Source organism: Phyllostomus discolor, chromosome 3, assembly GCF_004126475.2.
Source record: "Phyllostomus discolor isolate MPI-MPIP mPhyDis1 chromosome 3, mPhyDis1.pri.v3, whole genome shotgun sequence".
In the NCBI taxonomy this organism is placed as follows: Eukaryota; Metazoa; Chordata; class Mammalia; order Chiroptera; family Phyllostomidae; genus Phyllostomus; species Phyllostomus discolor.
The window spans coordinates 200,200,150-200,224,523 of record NC_040905.2 but is presented as its reverse complement, the minus strand read 5'-3'; the positions used below and the strand labels follow the sequence as shown (position 1 = coordinate 200,224,523).

The 24,374-nt window shown below is 45.7% G+C and overlaps 1 protein-coding gene across 3 annotated transcripts in view; it reads left to right on the top strand.

The window, feature by feature from the left end:
• ASTN2 (astrotactin 2) overlaps positions 1 to 24,374 on the top strand; it is an 821,613-nt gene that overhangs the window by 637,240 nt on the left and 159,999 nt on the right. For all 3 annotated transcript variants that reach the window (XM_028509080.2, XM_028509072.2, XM_028509089.2), the window contains one exon: positions 9,402 to 9,667. In XM_028509080.2, the coding sequence (XP_028364881.1) occupies positions 9,402 to 9,667 (266 nt within the window). The remainder of the gene's footprint in view (positions 1 to 9,401; positions 9,668 to 24,374) is intronic.

Sequence of the window (24,374 nt, the reverse complement as noted above, 5' to 3'; positions counted from 1 at the left end):
AACGGTCTCCCCTCTGCCTTATCTCCACCCCTTCCCTCTTCTTCTCTTCTGGCTTCTCCTTCCTAGCTGATATACTCAATCAAATCTGTACTCTTGGGTACCCCCAGGACTGGAACAAATCATTATGCATAATTTCACTACTATGATCCCTTTCCTGTGCCTAGCTCCAACCTGGCCCTGAATTGGCCTTTCTAAGCAAATGCTTGTTCGGAAGACTTGTGCTTTCCACTAGACTTCCTTGTGTCAGAGCCCAGCCTTTACGGTCTTCTCTGCTGCACACACAGCAAGTTGTTTTGCACACAGTAATCGTTCTCTGGCGTGGAAGAACCAACGAATTTTTCCCAAGAGCAATCCTCTTAAGCAGGCACTAGAGGGCAGCAGGAGATCACACATGGTCTTCTTTTAAGACTCCCATGAAGGGCCAAAGCCTACCTTGTCTCCAGAGGCAGGAGGAAGTGCTAAGCTTCACTGCTGAGTGAAGAGCCAGAGGGATAAAAAAAAAAAGTGGGAGAGGGAAGGGACTCTGAGCACATCTTCGTCTGTGGGAAGGCCCACTTTTGGGTCCACTGAGTTGAGTTGCTCTGGGATTCTTTGCTGTGTCTCTTACTTTCTTTAGGACAAATAACACAGCAGAACCACGTGGGTATTTTTGTACCTACAAAAGGTGTATTTTTATATCATGATATATACCGAACAAGCAAACCAAAGATATCAGCCACCTAGCCACCTCTGGGCTACTGGTCCGTGTCCAGGAGTCCCTGGCCCACAAAAAGTATGACCACCCTCAGAGATGTAACTGCTTCCTCAGAGACTGGACCACTTTCACTTGAAACAGGCGTTTTCTTCTCAAGTGTCCTCCATGTCCCAGTGAGCCTCGGATCCTTCACCTGTAAAGGGGGGCTGCGACCTCCACTGTGCAGGATGATAGGAAGGACCGTACGTGACCCAGGTGTAAATGAGCCAGGGCTGCACCCCACATTTGATGCTCAGAACAGTTCGATGAGGAATGAGTGTCCCCACTTTACATATGAGGAAAGTAAGGTGGGAGCAGTGAAGTGACTTGCCCAGGCCCTCAAATCAGATCGTCTAATTCAAGAGCTTTAGATATAAGGATCCAGTTTTACCCTTGTTTGCTGTGTTCCACTCTGTAGGAAGTAGGTGTTCAAGGAGAAATTCCTGGCAGTGTGGTTAAAGCACCAGCAGATTACCAGGGAATATTTACCATTTCAGATGGGCACGAAAATTGAAGAATACTGGGGCAGTGGCCAAGGGCTGTACCAAATGACCTCCAATGATGCTCTTGACAACCTAGAATTTGGAACTAAATCGCTACTTGGGTTCTGTTTCTTATTGATCCTCCAAATGTTCCAAGATTTAGGTACTAACACTATGGACATTTTACAGAGGAGGAAATGGAGGCTCAGGGAGGTTAAGCAGCTTGTCCAAGGTCACCCAGCTGGAAACTGAAGAGCCAGAATTCAAATCCAAGCAAGTCACTGTGCTATAGTTGCCCCTCTGTGGTTTATAGTTGCCCCTCTACAATTAGGTTTATCACTTGTGTATTTATGGAAGAGGCGGTGAATTAGGTTAGATTAGGAGATCAGTTGTCTTAGAAATCGGGCAGTTTTATATACCTGTCTTCTTTTCAGTCTCCACTACAGTTACCCCTTTCATTCCTCAAATATGCACACCATACACAGGCTCCGACATACACACCTGATCAGAAGCCTCTCAAGCCTGCCCCATAGTTCCTGGGATGGAGAGTTCATCCATCCCACCTAGTTGGTTGATTGATTTTAGCATCCTCACCCAATAGGGGGCAGGCTTGAGTACCTCAGAGAAGACATGCAAATAGCATCAAGTGCGTAACTCTGGGTCTAGCTAGGCCTGATGCTTAGGATGAGAAATAAAGTTCCTCAGTGGGAAGCCATCTAGATATAAACGGAGCTGTCCCATAATGGAACTCAAGATGTAATGAGTTCTGCATCATGAGAAGTGTCCAAAAGAAGTTGGAGGATGATTGGGTGGGGAATGACTCATTAGATGGAATTTCTGACTAGGTGACCTTTGAGGTGCTTGAGTACTCATGAGATCCTTTAGCCCACGGAAAGAGGTGGGGAGCCTGGAGGTGTTGTGGGGGGAGGGGGCAGGGCGGGAACAGGCAAGGTCTAAGTATTTGCAAAAGAGAAGACTTCTTGTGCAGGAGTGAGAATTAGTGCTGCACAATAGAAGGAGCAGTAGAACCTGGTATAAAACACTAGACTAGTTATTAGCTGTGTGGCCTTGGACCAATTACCTTCTCTCTCTGAGCTGCCACTTGTACATCAATGAAGTAAAGTTAGACCATCTGTCATGATATATTGACGTAATGGATTTGAAGTCTGATAAGTGTTACATGAGTGCAAGGCATTAAAGGAGAAAGGGGTCAGATTATACATCCATCTATTCAATTATTCGGATATTGACCTGCACACTGTCTACTCTACATCAGAGAGTGAACTCTTGTGCCGGGGATGCAAATGCTCATTAAACCAGCATGGTCCATGCCCTGGCTGGTGTGGCTCAGTGGATCAGGCATCGGCCTATGAACCAAAAGGTTGATGGTTTGATTCCTGGTCAGGGCACATGCCTGGGCTGCAGGCCAGGTCCCTAGTTGGGGGCATGCAGGAGATAACCACACATTGATGTTTCCCTCCCTTTTTTTCTCCCTCCATCTCCTCTCTCTAAAAATAAATAAATAAAATCTTTTTTAAAAATCCAGCAGAGTCCTCACTCTTATGGAGCTCACAGTTTAGTTGGGGAGACAGATACTAATTTAACTAGAACATTAATTAAAGTTAAAAATATGGGAAGCCCTATAATGATATGATGGTGTAAATGGTTCAGTTAATAACACAAGTTGAGAATAATCAAAATACAGTTTACGAATATGCAGTGTTCAAAAGTTCAGGCATACCTCAGGTATATTGCAGGTTCATTTCCAGACCACTGCAGTAAAGTGAATATTTCAATAAAGTGCCACACAACTTTTTGTGTTTTCCCAGTGAATATAAGTTATTTTATACTATACCCATTAAATGTGCAATAGCATTATGTCTACATAAGCACTTTTTATGCCTTCATTTAAAAATCATTAATCACTAAAAACATGAAGACCCTCATCTGAGCTTGCGGTGAGTTAGCATCGTTTTGCTGGCGGAGGGTCTCACCTTCAGTGCGGGAGAAGCACAGTATCGGAAAAGTGCAATAAAGTGAAATCCAATAAAGTGAGGTTTGCTCTGTGTGTGTGTGTCAGTCTCCACACTGTTTGTAATGTATTCAGTGGGATAGTATTCCCCTGCTGCTAGATGAAAATTTTAGCAGGGGACATCTAATCTGTTATCACCTTCGTGGAATGGACAGTGGTAGAGGCATTTTTAAGTTGCTAACACAGTTTCAAATCAGGAATTAGGATGCCCAGTCCAAGATTTTAATCAAAGTTCTACATCGGATTCTACACCTGACAAGTGGAATCTCCTTTCCCTCCCCAGCGGGGGCCTTAAGAGGTGGAACAAGATTGGCCTCTGTGCAAGATGCCTACCTTGCACTCCTCTGTCTTCTCCCTCCAAGGTCAAAGCAGGAGAGAGAAGTGGCAAGGATTAGCAAGGTCACCTTTGCCCTGGGACCCTTCTACCTGACTCTGTGTTTTCTGGTCCTGACAGATTTTTTAAACTAGCCCTTATTCTGGGGGGCTTTTTAGTGATCCCCATTGCTGGGGGCTTCTTCCAATACCTGTGATTTCTTTTTGGCTGGCTACTGCTGATCTCCCTCTAACTTCCCGTTTCTCTGACTGCCCACCCCTTGGCAATCCTCACTGTGGGGAACCCTCAACCCTTTAGAATTCTTGGGGTGAACTCAAAACGGATCCAGGACAACTCTTTCTTCTATGGGTTCTGCATCTGTTCCAGGGAAAATACTAATGCATTTTTCACCTTGGCAACCTCTGGATTTGGGGCTGATTCCTGTGCAGCCCCTCCCGTTCTGTGGCCACAGCCCACGAGAGCTTTTGCAGGTGGCGTGAGACCCTAGCCCACTATCTTCCCAGTTGCCAAGAACACATAGCAAGTTCTCCAAGAGGCGCTCTTGAGGCCCCTTCTCAAAAAGTTGGGATTAGAAGGTAGCACGTTCTACATGTCCCACCTGGGGTGCTGGGCACTCTAACCATCAGGTAATAACAGCTCTCTGCAAAGTAAATCTTCCCTGAATCCGCCCTGTCTGCTCTCTGACCTCGTTTTATTTCCTTGTTCTGGCTGGGCTTTCTGGAGTAATGAAACAAGTCAGGATTCATCTCCTTTGTAAATTCTGCATATAGGGGCTTGGCTTTGGTGCTTCGCCTCTATTCTCTCTCGGTGTCTCAATAGAAATGTTAATGTTAACATCCTGTTGCAACAGCGGTAATAGTAATTATAACAACCAGAGCAACAACAATGATAATAGCTAACCCGATGGAGTGCTTCACCTGTGCCAGGCACCTTATTTAATCCTCACAATCACGCTTTCAGGTTGGTGCTATTATTTGTAGTTGGCACTCTCATGGTGCTGAACTTTGACCGTTGGGCTGAGAAGTTCGGGCTGCACAGCACGCGGGTGCAGGCCCTGTCGGTGGCATCTCGGCTGGCTCCTTTCCCTTTGTTGAGGACATGTGTGCGGGTCCTTGAGTCAGGCCTCCGAGCCATCGCTTCCCTCCAACACGAGTCCGTGACTCGGCCTCAGAAATGATCCCGTTTCAGCAATTCCTGGGAGGCTGTTGCTGGACCAGAGGCCATTCTTCGTGATAGAAAAGTCTCAGCCTCTTTCTCCCACCCTGAATGTTTCTAATTTGAGCCCCTCTGGTCCCTGTGGAGCCTTTAAATGCTTCAAGTGCAAGCCTACTGCCAAGCAAGCCTGTCTGACTCGGGAGGCAGTGCCCCGAGCTGCTGCTGAATATTGAACAAACATTCGCACGACTTTGGCTCTCCCAGAAGCCCTCAGTCTGAGGCCTTTGTTTTGTTTTCTGGATGAGGGCAAGTGGTGCCATCGCCTCCTGCCGAAACGCCCTGGCTGCCCTCCCAACAAGGAGTTGTCACTTCAACTGAGGCTTTTTTTTTTTTTTTGGTGGCAACAAAATAATACCCAGCAGGAATTTGGGAGGAGAAAAAAGAGAGTTCAGTTGGCAGGTTCTCAAATGAATGGGCTGTAGTGTCATTGGAACTGAATTGGGCTTGAAACCAGACATGATCCTATTTTGGAAGCATTGTTCAGAGGGATGGGAAATGTGAACAGAGGATAAGTCTCTTCAAAAATGCTCTTTATCCTTGCCTGTTAAAGGCAGCCTGTTTTAACTGAACTCTCCCATCCCCTCGATGGCAAGGACCTGTGTGAAAACCTAGAGGGAGTCAAAACAACTGGCAAATGGATCCAGCTCTTCATCTGTTAACTTTCCTATTGAGAAAGCTAATTTTGCTTTGGGAAGAGGTCACTGGATTAGGAGCCATCAATTAATTATCAATGGTGAAATCCACAAATCTTGGCTCTTAGTCTCATCCATGCTTTGATAAGAGCACAACGATCAGGGTATGTACCTATATTATAGAGTCAACAAATATTTATTGAAAGTATTATCGAATGCCTACTGTGTGCCAGGTACTGTGGAAAGTGGATATGAAAGTCAGCAAGATTCATACTGTTTGCCCTTCTGGAAGTTTCAGTCTGGAGACAGAAATAAGTGATAGGTGGTATGAAGCTCTTTAATGTAAAACCCTAATAAAGACTGGTGGCAGGGGGATGGAGTTTAGGCAAGGCCTTGCTGAGGAATTGCACTTGAACTAAGATCTGACGGATGGGTGGGAATTAGCCAGGAGAAGCCAGGAGGTAGGGGTGGAATGGGGGGAAGCAGTCTGTGCAGAGAAGAGAGAGCATTTGCTGAGACTGAGAAAGCGAGGCACAGGGTATATGCCAGGAACTTAATGGCCAGTGTAGCTGAAAGTAAGAGAATTAGGAAGAACAGGATAAGGGATCTGATTGGAGAGGCAGACAGGTTGTCTAGGTCCCGCATTACCTGTATGCCATCGTAAGGCTCTTGGTCTTCATCCCAAGAGCAGTGATTTGCCATGGAAGAGTTTTAAGCTGGAGGAGAATATAGGTTTCACCTTTTTAAAAAAACTGTAGCCACAGGGTGAGGTTGGATCAGGAGGAATTAGCTTTAGCAGTTGTAATGTCTACAGAGGAGTAATTAATGGAATGGCTAATGGTCTTCCCTATTGCAGCTTTCATCCAGATCATAACTTAGGCATGACACAAACTTTGCAAAGAGAATCATTGTTAATAAGTGTGCACGGGACTTAGAGGTAAATTCGTTTCTCCATTTAGGTATTGGGCTCCTTACTTGTTCAGTAATGGAGCTGGACCAGACCATACCCAAGTGCCCTCCCTTTGTAAAACCAACCCTTAAGTTTGGCTGTAAATTCTGTGCTGCTACTTCAGTGCAGTTTGCAGCCCGGACTCTGGGCTTCTAGCTCCACTTGTTGACCTGATAGACTGCAAAAGCTAACGATTTATTAGACGAAAGCAGACCAGCAAAGATCTATAGCTTCTTTTGTTGTTAAGTGGGTAGTTATATCTTTAACCCAAAGGCAACGAGTATTTGTTTGATCCAGGGGATTTCTTACTCCCAGCACCACACCGCATTCCTTCCCAGTTAAATGATGTGCATGTAGCAAGTGCTAGGAGAGGCTGCCCATCTGTGTTTTAAAATAAGAGATAAAAACAATGGTGAATTGATCATCAGTCTGGGGTCATGTGCTGAAAGAGTCACTCACTCACTGTGTGACCTTGGAAAGTCCTTTTCCTTCTTTGGGACACAATTCCCTCTTGTTTAAAGTGGGAGGATTGTACTAGATTAGTATTTTTTTTTCAAAGGTGTGCTTTTCAATAGTTTTTGAAAGATGTTTGATGGAGAAAAGATGTCCCACTTTATTTATTCTCCTTGGAGATGCACAATGTATAAGGGCATTGATGGTCTAATTAATTCCAAAGTTTTCACTTTAATGCATCCGTCATTAAAGTAAAAACTTGAATGTGGCTCTCTGTCAGAGATTCCGTTTTCCCATCTATAACCTAAGGCGAGAGCAGAGGTTTCCAAACTTTTTCTGCAAAGGATCAGATAGTAAATATTTTAGGCTTGTGGTTCCATGCAGTCTTTGTTGTAATCACTCAATTCTGCCATTGTACCCATACACAATAAAAAGAATGAGGGTGGCTGTGTTCCAGTAAAACTTTATTTGCACTACCAGGCAGCGAGCTGGATTTGACCCATGGGCCATAGTTTACTGACCTGTGGGTCAGAGTGTGTGCTAGCTGCTTCCTAATGTCCTTGCAGCTCTAATATGCCCTCCCCCTTCCCTCCTGGATGGGTATTCACTCCCAAGTCTGAAGTCATTGTTCTCCAAAACTATCCCTCTGGACTCCCAAAGTCATCGTCTTCTTTCAACATGTCTGTGTATAAGTCTGTCTCCATCTCCCCAGCTGCTGAGAGGCCTTCTTCACAGCTTTGTTTTGTTTATCTTAGTAACTACCCATCTTTAATCCCTCTGAAGGATTGGTTAGCTGGAATACGCCTCGTCTTCCTCCCCCGGAGCCTTTGATCTGATGTTCATAAGCATTTGCTGACAGCTAGACAGAAAAGGTGGAGCCCAGATCCCAAGCCTGAGGGCCCAGAGAATAATGAATGAAGGCTGCATTTATTTGTATTTCTAATTGGCAAGCCCATTTCCAATTCAGCTGCGTGTCATTGCAAGCCCAGAGCCAGAGAAGGAGACCACCCTTCTTCTTCTGCCAGGACCTGGTGCCCAGGGACCCTGGCTCCACCGAGGCAGGAGCTGGCCTTGATGTCACCAGGCTTAGAAGAAGCTGCCATCTGTAGCTCTGCCCCTTGGTGCAGGGCTCCCTCTGTTTTGACGCTCAGACTGTGCATTGCACAACTTTGAAGATACCATTCACATAATCCAGGACGTAAATAGAACCCTCTGGATTGTACAAATCACTCTGCTTCCTCAAGCTTTTTGATATAGCCACTGAGCTCTCTCCTCTTAGGACATATTATGTAGAAGGCTAGTCTAGAAAACAGAGAAAAGTGGAACTGCTCTGTCTGAAGTTGAGATGTGGGTTTCGAGTTCTTCTGCCTGCTTGGTTTTCCTCTTGCCCTTGTCAAGTAGCTGCTGAGATGCTTCCAAGGATCCCTAGAATTCCTCAGAAGAATTTTGGAGCCTTTAGACTCGATCATGAATGCCATTCTAGCCATTCAGAGTTCAGTACTCTCCCCTCTTTCACTAAGTCTCAAAGACATACTTAGCACCATGCCAGGCACTGAAGATGAGGAGGGGACAGGACTGGGAAACATGGCCCCCTGTCTCCAAGACCTGATTATGGGGTTCGAGAGGTCAGCAGAAAATGGGAAGAGACAATGAGCTTAGCAAGATAAGGTCTTATAAGTGGAGATACTTACTCGGAAAAGAAGGACTAGGGAAAGGAGACACTTCCTGAGGAGGGTCACACTAGAATGGGGCATGGGTGGGTGGTACAGATTTGGGGAGGCAGAGGGGGAAAGCAGGCAGAGTAAGCAAAGGCACAGGTGTGGGAGATGCTAAGTGTGTGGATCCAGAGAGACAGAACGTAGAGGGCATGGGTGAATCCGATCTCAGTGTGCATGTGAAGAAGGCAGGAAAGGAGTTTGACCAAGGGAACAGATGAGTGCAGAAGGGAAGGGGATGTGATGCCTTTTCAAGACAGGCCCACCTCCTTCTAATACAGTTATTACTCACAACTGTTGCAGCTGGTATTATTAATCCCACTTTACAGAATTAATTACTACAGGCTCTTGGAGATTTCTCCAAGGTCGATGGCTATTATCAAGTAGCATTGAGATTTAAACTGAAATCAACTTGACTCTAAAGCTTGTGTTACCCCTATTACATGGGACTTCATGAAAAATACAGGACTGGAGGTGATTCATAAAAGAAAGGTAGAAATTCTGTAAATTAACAGTAGACAGGAAGGATTTCTGGCTGGGAAAAATATTCGTGCATATTAACATTTTGCAAGATCCTTGGAGAACCCTCTAGTCCGCCTACCATCTTTAAGTATGGAGAAAGTGAGGCCCAGAGAGAGCAGTGGCGGGGGGCACGTTTAATGTAAACAAACAGTAGAACAGGACTCCATTCTGGTCTCTGAACCCTCAGGCCAGTGCTCTTAATAAAGCATCATGAACAAACCCCTCTACCATCTTTTCCTTTTGCAGTTGCTACCAGCTACCAGCACATCGGACTCTTTATGGGTTCAAGAGCCTGACCTTTTGAACAGTACTGAATGTATCTCTCCCTCCCCAGAGACCACGGAGTTGGGCAGCAAGAAGGAGCTCAAGTCCATGCCCTTCATCACCTACCTCTCAGGTCTGCTGACAGCCCAGATGCTGTCGGATGACCAGCTCATCTCAGGTGTGGAGATCCGCTGTGAGGAGAAAGGCCGCTGTCCATCCACCTGCCACCTTTGCCGCCGACCGGGCAAGGAGCAGCTGAGCCCCACACCGGTGCTGCTGGAAATCAACCGCGTGGTCCCCCTGTATACCCTCATCCAAGACAATGGCACCAAGGAGGTGAGCCCCCTGCCACAGTCACTGAGTCAAATCGAAGTACCAACCCACCCACCTCCTGCCCCATGAGCCCTTGTTTGTTGGAATTGTAGTCATTGGCATCATCATCATCATCATCATCATCATCATCGTGATAACTGGCATTTGTCAATGCCTCACCATGTTTTACGCCCATAAGTAGCTTGGTAACACAGGCTGCTATGACCGACAAACTCTCAAATCTCAATGGCTTAATACAGTAGAGTTTATTTCTTTTTTTTTAAAGATTTTATTTATTTATTTTTAGAGAGGGAAGGGAGGGAGATAGAGAGAGAAACATCAATGTGCGGTTGCTGGGGGTTATGGCCTGCAACCCAGGCATGCACCCTGGCTGGGAATCGAACCTGTGACACTGAGTTTATTTCTTGTTGTGCAGAGTCCCACATAGAATGTTTTTTTATGAGTAGCTTTCCTCTGAGAAGTAGTGCAGGGATCCAGCCTGTTCCATCCGGTGCCACATCAACTTGATGTTTCCACGTTTGAGATGGAAAAAGAAAGAACCTGGGGGGTTGCATGGGAGTGGGTTTAATGGGCCGAGGCTGAAAGTGGCAAATGGCACTTCGCCTCTCATCCCATTGGCTAGAACTCCGCTGCTGGGCACACCTGTCTGCAGAGATAGGGAAACGTGTCCCACCTGTGTGTCTAGGCGAAGAAGATGTGGGTTTGGTGAAAAACTGGTGGTATCTGCCTCAGTACCATACTTAGATTATCTTATTTAATTCAACCTTCAAAGCTATGTTTTTCTGACAGATATCGGGTGGATTCATATGAAATTGCAGACACTGGACCATCTTTTACTTGTAAAAATGGCAATTCTATAGGGTTCATTTTGATGTCATACCTGTTTTACAAGTGGGGAATCCTCAAAGATATTTAGTGATCTCCTGAAAGTTGGTTTGCTCCAGAGACAATGGGCTTAATTGTAAAACTATGCCTGCTCTTTTTCCTCTTTCTGCGTCTCTCACTTTGAGTGGCAGCACTTCAGGGCTTGGTGGGACCATATGCGTGATCTGGTTCACTGGTTTGCAAACTCGTGTTCATGGCACACTTTTCCAAGTGCAGCCTTCAGGAGCCCCCATTCATAAAACCAGGAATAGTGATGCCACAACTTCTGTGAGGAAGGGGAAGGTGGCTAAGGCATCTCTGCTTGGTTCCCACTCTTCTCTCTGTGGAAACTCCTTGGCAGCTCTGGAACTCCAAAGGAGAGAGTCTGGCAGGCCACTGACCACCACATCCAGTAGGATGCTATGAAGATTGTGTCTCTTCCATAGCATCCAGCTGGGCTGAGTAAATGCCAGAGGGTGGTGAGGGAGCAGGTAGGGCTTTCTATAGGACAACGAGGTGATGAGAACAAGGATGAGGAGGCATATCAGGTAGGCTACCTGAGGCAGAAAAGAACACGGTCCTCCCTCCGTACAAAGGCTGAAGTTCCCCATGGCTAAGACTAAGATATGGAAGGAAAGCAGAGATGAGGCCAGCAGGGTAAGGGGGAGCCTGGTCACTTAGGATATCGTAAGCTAGACCATGGAGTTTGGATCTGTCTGGAGGGCCTTGAGGTGCTGAAGATAAATGATCAGTAGGAGGCTGATAGGATTAGATGTGTGTGGTGGAAGGAGCCCTCTGGAAACAATCCAGACAAACAATCCAGACGATCATCAATGGGATGGAGTTATGGTGTGGAATATGCATACAATGGAATACTGGACAACAGCCAAAACAAATGAACTGTAATGACTGTATAAGATGAATGAACATAATGTTAAATGAAGAACACGAGTCCCAAAGATACAGTTTAAATAGTGTGATACCTTTTCTACTATTTAAAGTTAAAAAAGATACACGTGCACTCTTCCTACACTACCTTTTAGAAATAAATACAGGTGCAATAAACCATTTAAAAATGGAATCAAGGAAATGATGACCATCGGATTCAGGATGATGGTGATCTGGAGTCAGGGGAGGCAGGCTGATGTCAGGAGGGCGCTCTTGTTACATTTAAAGTAGTCAAGTCCCTGGCTGGTGTTTTGGGCGGTGGATTTGTGGGAGTTTATTAGAATATTAAAACTAGATAGTTAATTAACTAACGCTAACTTGATGTTACATAAAACATAACCATGTGCAGTGCAACAGTGAGCCTGAGTCATGAACCAAGCGTTATAAGTAATCTAATCCTGTGCATCAGAGGTCCCCTAAGTAATGCCAACAGAAATGCCAAGTATGTATATACGAGGACTGTCCAGAAAAAGTCCAGCCATTGCTAATATAATGAGAATGGTTTGAATGGCATTGCTGGAACCCGGCAGCCAAGGACAGTGGGCTACAACACACATGCACGAACAATGACGACCTCACTGTACTCGTCAGTGGGGGTGGTAGATGCTGCTGAGTGAGCATGTGTACTGTGTGGCTGTCACATCAAAACGACTGAGCAAGTAGAGCAATGAATCTACATCAAATTTTGTGTTAAGCTTGAACATTCCTCTGCAGAAACTATCCAAATGATTCAAAGGCCACAGCTCTGGGCAACTGGTGACTGGCAGCTTCATCATGACAATGCGCCTGCTCATGCATCATGTCTTGTGCGGTTTTCTGGTGAAACATCAAATCACCCAGGTGACTCAGCCTGGATTTGGTGTCCTGCAACTTCTGGTTTTCCCCAAAACTAAAATCACCTTTGAAAGGGAAGAGATTTCAGACCATTGATGGGATTCAGAAGAATATGACAGGGCAGCTGATGGCAATTGGAAGAACTGTGTGAGGTCCCAAGGTGCCTACTTTGAAGGGAACTGAAATATCATTATCCTATGTACAGTGCTTCTTGTATCTTCTTCAAGAAATCTCTCTATTTCTCGTATTACATGGCTGGATACCTTCTAGACAGATGTTGTATCTCCACACCTCAGCTTCAGGGTGAGAGGACATTGTGGAAGTGTAAGAGTGGAAGCAGGGAGACCTGTGGAGGCTCTTGAAACTTCCAGTAAATGCCAAGGTTGGTCAGACCATTGTGTGTGTGATTGAAAAAAGCAGCATGTCGATAGCTGTACAGGCCTGAACTCTCCCTAATCAGCTGCCAAGGTGAGTGAGGCTACGAACAGCCCCATGCACTGCTCTGTGAGCTTCCCCCAGCGACCGTCATTCTGGGCCATGCTCTCTTCATCTGCTATGTGGCACAATACAAGCCCAGTCCCAGGAATTTTGTGACGTGTTCTTGGCACATGTGTGGTGGCAGAGGAGTGCTAGCTCCTTTCTTCTTTGCTTAGTAGTCTGATCACCCATGTCTGAACAGTGCCAGCTTCCCTTAGCATCATTATAATACTCAGCTCTGGAGGTTCAGTGAGGTCTTCCTGAGGTCCATTCTCGATGTGTTGTCAGAACGGGTGTGGAAAGTGGCCACTAGGTGTCACTGTTCTCCTTATGGGAGATCTGGAGCCCTAGGCGCCCTAGTCATTGATTCATTAATTCAGTAAGTCTTTTTGAGCACCTACTGTATGCAAGTACTATGTCACACACCCTGAGAAGTAAAGACTATGACAAGTAGATATGTCTTTATCTTCATGGGGTTTACAGAATTGTGGAGGAGACAGATATTAATGAAACAATCACACAAGAAAAGACAGACTATCTTAAGTTCTAAGAAAAGGCCAGGGCCATGGTCTGAAAGTGTGTAACTGGGGCCCTGTGGGGTCAGGGAAGGCTTCCCAGAGGCAGTGACCTTGAAACTGAATCTTTAGTGGCCAGGTGCACGAAGTGAATGTGGAGGCGAGGGCTTGGGAGAGGGGAGACATCTGAGCACAGGCTAGGTTGAAGGCTCAGTCCCTGCCAAGGCCTGAAGAATAAGCAAACACAGCCCATTTCCCTGAGGAATGAGTGACAACAGTGTGGCAAGGGCTGAGACTGAGGGACTGCTCCACAGGCAGTCCTGAGCAGAGGTGGCAGGACCAGACGCGGCAGAGCGTTGCAGGCTGTGGTGGCAAGGAGGTTGTCCCCGGTGCTGGGGAGCCCTGGAGGAGTTCAGGCAGACAGACATGGGTGCTGATTATCAGCTCTGAGGGCTGCGCCTCTTAGTCACCCCTGCGCAGAAATGGGAGAGCTGGTTGGCTGGAGCTGGCTTTCTCTGAGTCTCCACTTGCTTTACCCCCAACCTCAAACCGCAAGACAGGACTATTTCAAGTTTCACGGCAGCCTGGGGGCTATTGTGTCTTAGGCATTTCCCAGGGAGCAGGCTGCGGTGGGAGTGAGTGGGACAGCCCTGTTGCAGGCCTGGAAATGGCCCTGAAGGAGGGCGCTATGGCTGCTGAGGGAGGTTGGTGTGCTGAGAGAGTGGCTGCTTTCATCACTTGTTTTCTTATCTCCTCCTAAAACCCCACCACTCCTTCGCCCCTGGTTTCTCCATCTCTCTGCCTTTCTCTGCAGCTGGAGGCAGGGCCACGTGCATAAAACACACAAAGAGGCCTGGACTCCAACGTCGAATCATAGCAAGGCTAGTGCAAGTCCTTTTTCTTTCTGGCCTTTCTTTTCCCACGTGAGAAAAAAAAAAAAACAAAAACAAAAAACAGATAGGATGAGTGAGTTTCTTTCAGAGCTTCTTGCAAGAGACTATGTCAAAGTGGAATCAGATAGTGTGGGCTCTGCATTCCACCCAGGTTGGGGTGGGGTCTTGCCTTAATCCCCTTTTCACTGTGTGATGCTGAGTGGCCTCCCCAAACCTCAGTTTCCACGTCTGTAAAATGTGGTTTCATAATCCCTGCTTCATGGGAATCACACGAAATAATGAGTGTATAGTGCCTGGCTCATGGCACGTAATGGGCGACATTTTTGTATAGTGATAAAATATATTGTTGGTCTAAACTGGCCCCTTCCTTTTTTTATGCTTCCTTTGGTACCTTCTTTCCTAGGTAGTACTCGATACCTTTGCAGATGCCCAGAGTGCTAGAGTGGGATCTGTATTTTGTATGGGAGAAATCACTGGTTAACCCAGAAGGGCGGATCACAAAGGGAGGGAATTTAGGAACATTTTCCCACTTTAGAAACACTTGTAGAACTTATATTCCGTAGATAAGGAGTTAAACACGAGTACAATGATTTCCTCCTCCTGTAGCCCTTCCAGAGCAGGATGGAGCCACTCTTCTGTGTGAGAACTCCCAACATCTTGAGTCATTTGAGTTGCTGAGTCAGCTCCCGAGTCCCATTTTATGACCCAGTCAAGAATATCAAAAAGGGGTTAGGACTTGCCTGAAGTCTGTGGGGGCAGTTCTGGCCTCTGATGCTGGACCAGGGCCAGGGTGTGCCGTGGAGAGCCTTGGGGCCATTGGACACTGGCTCCTTTGGTGGCTGGGGTATCCTTGGGCCCAGTGGAGAATGCATGGGAAAGGATGATGCCATCTGTCCCAGCTGGAAAAGAACCCATCATTATAGTTCATGTTGTGGTTTTGAACAAGCAAAGCAGGAAAAAATGTCTTTATGATTAAAGGGTTTGATTAATATGTAAATCTCCTCCCTCCACCTGTTAAATGACCCATGCACAGCCCAAAGCCACAGAGCTTGGCTGAGCACAACTAGTACTTAATGTGCAAGACTCTGTGTGGCTGTTTAATTTAGCCTTTGGGTGAAGAAGAGGCGACTCCGAGTGGCAGGGACAGAACAGTGTCACGGTGAAGAGCCAGGCAGAGCTGGGTCTGAATTCCATCTCTGCCACCGACTGTCTGGGTGACCTTACTTTTACTCACGTGTAAAAAGTAGACATTACAGTGTCTGTCCCTCTCCATTTCGGGGTTCAGTGTTTTCTGTGGAAGATCTAGAGAACTGGGACATGTGGGCCCCAACCTCAGTCTGTGTGTGACATTGGACACGAATGCTTCTGCTGCTTGGGTCTCTGTTTCTTTATCTGTGTGACAGTACTGGTTAACTTGACCCACGTTCCCCTCAGGCCTTGTGATTGGATCGGATCCAGCTTCTACCCTGAAAATAAGGAGAATGTTGAGGTTGAAAGAGGCATCCTGGGACCTGAAACTTCTTTTTCATCCAGAGAGCTTGCCAGTTTGACTCCTGCGGTCAATATTGGGAAGAGAAAGACAGGCTTATCTTGTGCTCGATCCCAATGCCAGAGCATTTATGGGTAGAGAGGGGTGTTAAAATCGCATCCTGTTTATTTTCCAGATCAACCTGTCTATTTCACAAATAGTCAAACCGAGGCTTAGAGATGAAGAACGACTTGTCCAGGTCTCATGGCCAAGTCTGAACTCGAAGTGGCCAGGCATGGCTTCCGACCGCAGGAATAGCACCTCTCTGAGGCTCGGCTTCCTCCTCGGTGAGGTGGGTGGTGCTAACTTCCCCACGGATTCTCGTGTGGAAAAAGTTAGGCGCCCGTTTGCTGTTGTTTTGCAGACTCTACAATACTCTATAGATCTGAATAATTCTTTTCTAGAGCTTGGGTCCCCTGACTTCTGATAATGTGAGGGGGTCCCCCCCCCCGCTTTTTTCCATCCTGCCCAAGGGAGAGCCATGTGTAATTTTGGTCTTGTTGTGGTTGTTTAACCTTCCAGCAGATCCTCCCTCTCTGCCAGAAAGACTTGTTTTCTCTATTTACACTTCTTGGCTCAAACAGAGAAGAGAATTCCAAATGACTGCTCTTTGAAAAGAAATTAACAGCCAAGATTGTGTCTCCCCCACACACACCATTATTATTACCACCACCACCAGTATCATTAGCACAGCCACCCTCACCACGACCACCATCACCTTGCACTGGGCGCTGAGAGTGTGCCAGCTCCTATGCTGGGACATGGGATACAGAGGGGAATAAGACATAGATCGTGCCTTCAAGGAGCCCATATTCGAGTGGATGAGGCAGAAGAGCCACATAAGTAACTATAATTACTTGCATATGCTACATTAATGCATGATTTATTTTCAACAATACAACAGGCATTCCAACGGTGTTAGAAAAGAGGGAGAAAGAAACTCTGGAAGGGAGAATCTGGATAAGATTTTTGGGGCAGGGAAGGTGGATGTGGGCAGACAGTGGAATAGCTTGAGACAAGTCTGCTGCTGATAAAGATAAAACTATCTATTAGATACACATTATCTGCCAAAAACATGGTGCCAAGGGCTTTCCTGCTTTATCTCATTTAGTCATTTGGCAACTTTAAAGGGAAGTACTATGTGATCCCTCTGTGACAGATGAGGAGACTGGGCCTCGGAGAAGCTGGAACCCAGGTCTGTAAAATTCCAAAGCTAGTCTAGGCCAGAGCCGGAGAACAAGCCTCCCACCTGCTTTTATAAACAAAAGCGGTGCAGCGTAGCATAGCCACACGCAACCCTTCGCAGATCAGCTGTGGCTGCTTTCCTGCAACAATGGCAGTGTCGAGCAGTAGCCACAGAAGACAGGATGATGCGCACAGCCAAAAATGTGTACTGTCTAAGTCCTCTACAACAAACGTGCGACAGACCCTGGTCTAGACCCAGACGTCTTAGAAAAGGAGAGGAAAGTTATGTCAAATACTATGTGCCAGACAGAGAAGACTAAAACTCGGCAATTAGTTTTTAAGATTTTTATTATTAAATATATTAGGTTAACATTGGTTAATGTTACTATATAAATTTCAGGCATATAACTTTACAGCACAACATCTGTATACTTACTCCGTGATGTCATTACCACCCGAAGTCTGTTCTCCTTCCATCACCTTACATTTGACCTCCTGTACTTGCCCTCTTCGCCTTGGCCCCACCACCCTGTCCCACTGGTAACCATGCTGTTGTCTGTGTCTGTGTGTTTGTTTGTTTTGTTGGTTGCTTTTGGCTTTGCATCCCACATGTGTGTGAAGTGATGCAGAAGCCCAACTAGTATTGAGTACCGACCATATCCCTGGCATTTTGAAGTGCTTCCTGCATGTTAACCTGTGTCCTTTCCTCTGCCCTGCCACCACACATTTGAGGTACACACTGTTATGCCCGTTCCACAGATTCAGAAGCAAAAACTTGAGGCCCTAAAGAGATAAACCATTTGTCTGAGATCACACAGCTAGTGACCTTTGGGGTCAAAGCTCAAACCCAGATGTCTGTGTCCTGTGACAGGCCTGAGTGACAGGCCTGAAAGATTCAGGAAAGATAACACTGGAGAAGTGGCATGCTGAAAGCTGAACTGTGGACCAGTTTGAATGCTGTGCTGAAGGGTTTGGGTACCATGTAAACGAGAAGGAACACTTCCAGATTTGAGGACAAGGGCAAGTGATGTCTAGCTGTGAGTTTTAGGCTAATGGCTACAGCAACAATTGAAGGGGGAATTACAGGGACCAGGGCTGCTTTTTTGGCAAAGGTTATGCACTTGGGCTCTTCAGATCCCTGATTTTAGAGGGTCTTTGCATCTCCATTCCCAGAAAGGTTTTACAGAATTATACGTTATTGTAATTTTTTTTCTGGTAAAAAGAGAAATGGCATCAGCATATTTTCTAAACGTTCTTAACCCACATGACATAGAACAGTAAGATAAGGGGGCCAGTACGTTGCCGGTGTCCCCTGCAGAAGTGAAACGGGAAAAGCCAGCGTTCATGCTGCCTGTCACCTCCCAGACCCAATAAGCAGAGACAGGGATTGAATCTTTATGGGCACTTGACTCAGAGGGCTGGTGATCTGAGAAGACAGTGTGTTATGTACCCTAACAGACTGTCTTAAATTCCATTTTAAACCAACCCTGTTTACAAGGAGAAGAAAGTGTAGGTAAGGGGTTTGGAATTAGGTAAGGGAAAAAGTTAACCAGATAAAAGCTGCAGCATCCTTGTGTCCTGGGCGGTGGTCTTTCTGTGTCCTGGGCGGTGGACGTCTCCAAAGGCTCAGGTACACTCTTGATTGCTTGCAGGCCCCCTGAGGCACACAGGTGCAACTATTTATGGTCTCCTGGAGTCAGGGCGGGTCACACCTTCAGTTCCTGGAACAATAGCTTTTTACCTGCATCGATTGCTAAGCTTATCAGCTATTACCTAAACTAAAATTTTCCAACTCTTGAGTCCCCCATCAGAAGTCCCCATATGTGATGTCTGAGAGACTCAATTCAAGTAATTTTAACAAATATTTACTAAGGGTCTCCTATGGGCCAGGCCCTGTTCTGGCCATTTGGGATACATTAGGGAGCAAAACAGGCATATATTTCTACATCTGGACACTTCATTTGTGCCGGAGTATGTGTGGGAAGCATAAACAATCAGACTAGTAAATGATACAGTATAGTATATTAGAAAGTGAGGAGCGGGGGAGGAAAGCAGAACAAGAGAAGTTAGAAAGGAAACTTGGAGTTGTGGAAACTTGGATCTCAGAGTGTCTCCAAGTCCATGAGAATCACTTGGGATGGGGATGGGGAAGCGTTTGTTAAGAATGCAGATTCTTGGCTTTCTCTGACTGACTCTTTCTCTGGGGGATGAGTCTGGACTCTCCATCTTCACAAGCTCCCCCGGTGAGTCTGATGTTCACGAAGCTCGAGAACCGCTACCCAAAATCATTGTTCGTATATCTTTGGCCTTTCTCATTGTGAAATTCCTTCAGGGATTTCCTTGCTTAGGGATTAAGAAAGTCAAGTACTTCTTCTTATCCAGCATAAATCTTCTCCGCTGCTGTGGGCCACTTCCTCTTCATCTCCCTTGCATTCTGAGAAGGAGGTGAAGTGGTCAGGAACCAGACTGTCAGGCAATCCTTGGCAAGAGGGAAGATCAAAGAAAAGAGGGGGGAAATAATCCGCGTATTACTCAACATGCTCACGGTCAATTACAAAAGAGGAACTTAAGGCTTGGCTTCCCCGCTTAGCAGAACTGGAACACATAGCTATTTCGTGAGACCAGAAGTCTACCAGATTCAATAGGATATACAAGACATTCAGACTTAGCAAATACAAACAGTTTGCGTGTCAGAGATTAGAGAGTTTATGGATTTTTTTTTTCTACCACATGGGACATTGAATTCAGTTAGAAAATGCAATAAAAAGGAGAACTGCAGGATGTCTTTCCCATGTAGTTTTTAAAAAATAAATTAAGGTTTATATTTTATTTTATTGTATTTCTTTTTTTATTGTTGACACTGTTTCGGATGTCCCCCACTTCCCCGACTTCTCCCTCTCCCCCCTCTACCCATCCTCTGCCCCACCCTCCGCCCTTCACTGCATTGTTGTGCCCTTAGGCCATGCATATATACATATAAGTTCTTTGGCTAATCCCTTCCAATCTCCTCAACTACCTCCTCTCTGAGATCTGCCTGTCTGTTCTATGTGTCCATGCCTCTGGTTTTATTTTGTTCTTCAGTTTATTTTGTTCATTGGATTCTACATGCTTTACAAATAACAACCAGTTACTGAGTACTTCAGTGGCACCAGGAGCTCAGCTCAAGCTCTTCATATACTTAGCTCCCCAAATCCTCTCACCAACCCCGCATGGTGGGTTCTGTTGTTATCTTTCTTTTCCCATCAGGGGAACTGAGGCATGGAGAAGTCACATCACTTTGCCCCAAGGTCCTTCAGGTAGGAACTGGCAGAGCCAGGGTTGGCTCTGCTAGTTCCTAGCTTTTTCTCACTTTGCTGAGCTTTTCTCACTTTGCTGCTCTCTCTCCCCTAGCTACTGCCCTTCATCTTTTCAAATGAGGTGCAATAAATGGAAGTCTCATGTGTGCTGTTGGCACCGTCACTGTATTATATTACCTTCTCCACCTACCATCTTTATTTCTTTACTTAATGGCCACAATTTCTTTTTTAAAATCGACCAGTTCTGCTCTCTGCACTGATTCACCCTCATTTGTTCCCATATTGGGCCCCTGCATCCCATGGAAATATAAGGGCTTCTCTTCATTGGTCAAACATGTCTTTTAATAGTGTTTTCTATCTCAGTTCTCTTTTTTTAAGATTTTATTTATTTCTTTTTAGAGAGAATGGGAGGGAGGGAGAAAGAGAGGGAGAGAAACATAAATGTGTGTGGGAGATACATCCGTCAGTTGCCTCTCACACACCCCCAGCTGGGGACCCAGCCTGCAACCCAAGCATGTTCCCTGACCAGAAGTCGAACCGGTGACCTTTTGGTTTGCAGATCAGCACTCAGTTCACTGAGGCACACCAGCTGGGGCTCTATCTCAGTTCTTGTAATCCCAAAAACATTAAGACATCTTTGATAAAACTCGTATCTTCCTGTCTACACCCAATTGCCCTACACTACAACCCATTAACAAATCCTATAGCTTTTTCTTCTTAAGAATTTCTCAGATATGTTCACTTTTACCAAGTCTGGTCGAAGTCTTGCCTAGATTATTGCTGGAGCCTCCTAACTGGCTAACAATGAACGTTGCTCCCTATAATCCAACCCTTTCCTGGTAACCAGAGTGATATTTTCAAAACTAAAACTTGTTCATATCACTTTCCCTATTCAAATTTTTTAACTGGCTTCCAATTGCTCTTGGGATGAAGACTAAGGTGTTTACCATGACCTGGACCTTCGAACTCCTTAAAACTCATCTTGTACCCCTACTGTCCTGGTTGTCTGTGCTGTAGTCAGAGTGATCTTGCAAGTTTCTGGAAACAGTGCTTTTTATCATTCCAAAGAGCCTTTGCACATGCTGTTCCCTCGACGTGGAATGGTTTCCACCCCTCCCCTGACTTCTGCCCACTGAGCCAACTGCTACCCACCTACCAGATTGCCGAGGCGTCTGGATTTGATAAGGCCCCCTTTGGCTTGTGTACTTACTTTCTTGACTCTTTTTATCTTTCTTCCATAGCAGTTATGATAGTTTCTAATTGTGTTTGTATGCTTTGTAATTGTTTGATGCCTGTCTCCTCTTTCTCCTCCTCCACATTTTATGGTTTTCATTAATGATGGCAACTGCGCCTTTGAGGGAGAAAGAGCAGGTAAACTCAGGAATGCAGGCCCTGGACAGGCATTTAGTCAAACTCTTGTCTACATCTTGATTCCTTTCTACCACACCTTGAAAAGGTTCTGGAGCCTGTGTTTGAACATTCTCAGTAACAGCTTGCTCAGTGACCCCTTGCACCCTGCTTCCCTCACTTCTAGAATATCCTTGCTTATATTGAATCAAAATATTTAACTATTCATTAGAGGGTAAACTCCATTGGACCAGGGTCTCAGCATTGCAGCAACAGCTTTTAATATAGTGCCTGACCCATAGTAGACATTCAGGAAATAGATTGTTGACAATGAATGCATGGATGAGTGAAAAACAGGTGAGTTGCCAATTTGCACTGGTATGCTTACCTGTTATGTTCACATAGACTGGCTTCCTTCATCCTCTCACTAGGCCTATGGAGGTTTCAGTGCTTATTTTACAGATAGGGCAACTGAGGCTCAGAAAGGGTAGCTACCACCCTCTGAAGCCCCACAGGGCTAACAAATGTCCGAGCCAGGGCTGGAATCCCTTTTCCGGCTGTCCTCGCGACCACTCATTTATCACACAGCCATCATTTATCTAAGGGTGTCCTGCAAAGCCTGGCCCCGCCAGGCAGTGCTGGGCTTCCAGGAACAGAGTGAGCTGCAGACCCATCCCTGTTGGAGCTTAGCCCTGCTCACAGCAGGCTCCTCTCGGGTCATTAGGCAACTTCAGTCTGCAGGGGTGCTAAAGGCCTAGGGAGAATTCACAAACAATTCACCTCCTTCTGTCTATTTCTCTCTAATCTAAGAAGGAAAAAAAAAAGGTGTTCCATATGTGCCTCCCAATCCACCAGGCAGATGCAGTGAGCACAGCAAGTGTTTATACTACTTACTACACAGCCAGTCGGTCTGTGCAGAGCCCTCGTGCTCGTCAGAGTCACGCCACTCCTAGCATTTCGGAGCCGCATGGGTCCAGGCCACACATGCAAGTCCTGGGAAGGAAAAAAATTCCTCGAGAAACAAGGCTTCTCTCCCCGGGACTAGGTGTTTCTTTTCATTTTTAGCTTCATTGCCAAATGTTCCCATTTGGGGGGAGCCCTGTTAAATCTCTGGATCTTCTGCTACCCAACCCCAAAACAACTGAGTGTAGAAAAGTATGACATATATGAAGGTAGAAAAAATAATGTAATGAACTCATCCCTACCACTTTCTAGTTTAACGGTGATCCACTCACCCCTGCTCTTACCTCAAATATTATATCATTTTATGTGTAAATGCGAAAGTTTGTATTTTTAAAAGATAAGAACTAAAAGAAATCGTCCATACCTTTGCCATGTTCTCCAAATTAACAGTTTTTCTAGACCATCCTTTGCAAGCGCCTGTGTCTGAATATTCCCAACCAACTGCTTGCTCAGTGACCCCTAAGCAGCCTGCTGTCACTACTAGGACATCTTTCGTTTATCCTGAGTCAGATGCTTTCCTGTATGCTTCTTATCCTTTTAGTGTTTAGTTCCGTCCATCAACACGGCACAGAAATAGTCTCACCTATGGATTTAGAGAAAGAGCACATGTTTTGGAGCCCGAGAAATGAGGGTTCAAGTATCGGATTTGGCAGAAGATCTCTGTGTGCCTTTGGGCGCATTACTTAAGTTTTTCGGTTTCCGTTTTCTCGTCGGTAAAATGTGATTAATAATACCTACCTTTTAGAATTGTTTTTCAAATTAACCAAGATAATCCTCAGAAGGTGCTTAGTAACAATGCTTGGCACATAGAAGCAGCTCAAGTAAAAGGTAGTCCTCTCTCCTGGTTCTAAGTGACAGCCCTTCCGGTACTCGAAGACATGTTAGGGCTTGACTGGACTTTTCTTCTGGTAAACAGCCCCAGTTCCCGCCATAGGTTTCCATCTCATGAGTGCGATTCTTATCTCAGACTGCCTCCTACCCCAGCCGTCCTGATTATCCTAGTTTCTGAAGGAACTCCAGTGTGCTGTGTTCTTTGTGGTGATGTGTGATGTATGGTACTACCGAGTTTCTATTAGTTTAAATGGATTATGTCTGAAGAGCACTTAGCAGTGCCTAGTATGACTAAACACTCAGAGGGTACACAGAGGCTGCATCACGTGCCCACAGAGTTAAAAGCAGACTCTAAGTCTTTTGCTTCCACACTTTCGGGTTTGTCTTGGATCACACTTTCTATCTTTACTGCACATAGTAGGAATTCAAAATACCACTTTGGTGTGGCTATAGGAAACTGCAGCTTCGAAGGAGAAATTTCTTATCAATGTCCCATAGCCAGTAGTTATGGAAGCAGGATTTAAGTGCATTTGTTTTTGGTAGCATGGCCTGTGGGCTCAACGTGTAAGCCATAGAGATGACCTCATTGTCGTCTCCCTCCTGTGCACTTTGACATGGGCAAGCCGTGCTGTCAGCAAGTAGCCTCCTTGCATTCTAGATTCCTTCCTGTCACTTTTTGTTTACTTTCCCTTGACAGCGAAACTCCTCGCTCTGTTCTCGCCTCTTAGTGATTTCTCAGCCCCTTGGAAGCTGGGTTCTGTTTCACCATCTAATTAGAGTTCTTATCCCCAAACTCAACAAAGACCTTCTCTTAACTCAATCTACAACCCTTTCTTCAACTCTGTTTTAGGATTAATCCACTCATAAGACTTTCTGCTCTTCCACTTGACCTTGCCCAACCTGAATGTTTTCCAGAGAGTCTTGCGTCCCTTCGAATAGTCAGAGGGGATACCAGGAAATGGAAAGAGGGTAGCTGCTTGGAGATAGACAAGTACACATCCGTGAGGCTCAGTCCACCCCTCCACAATG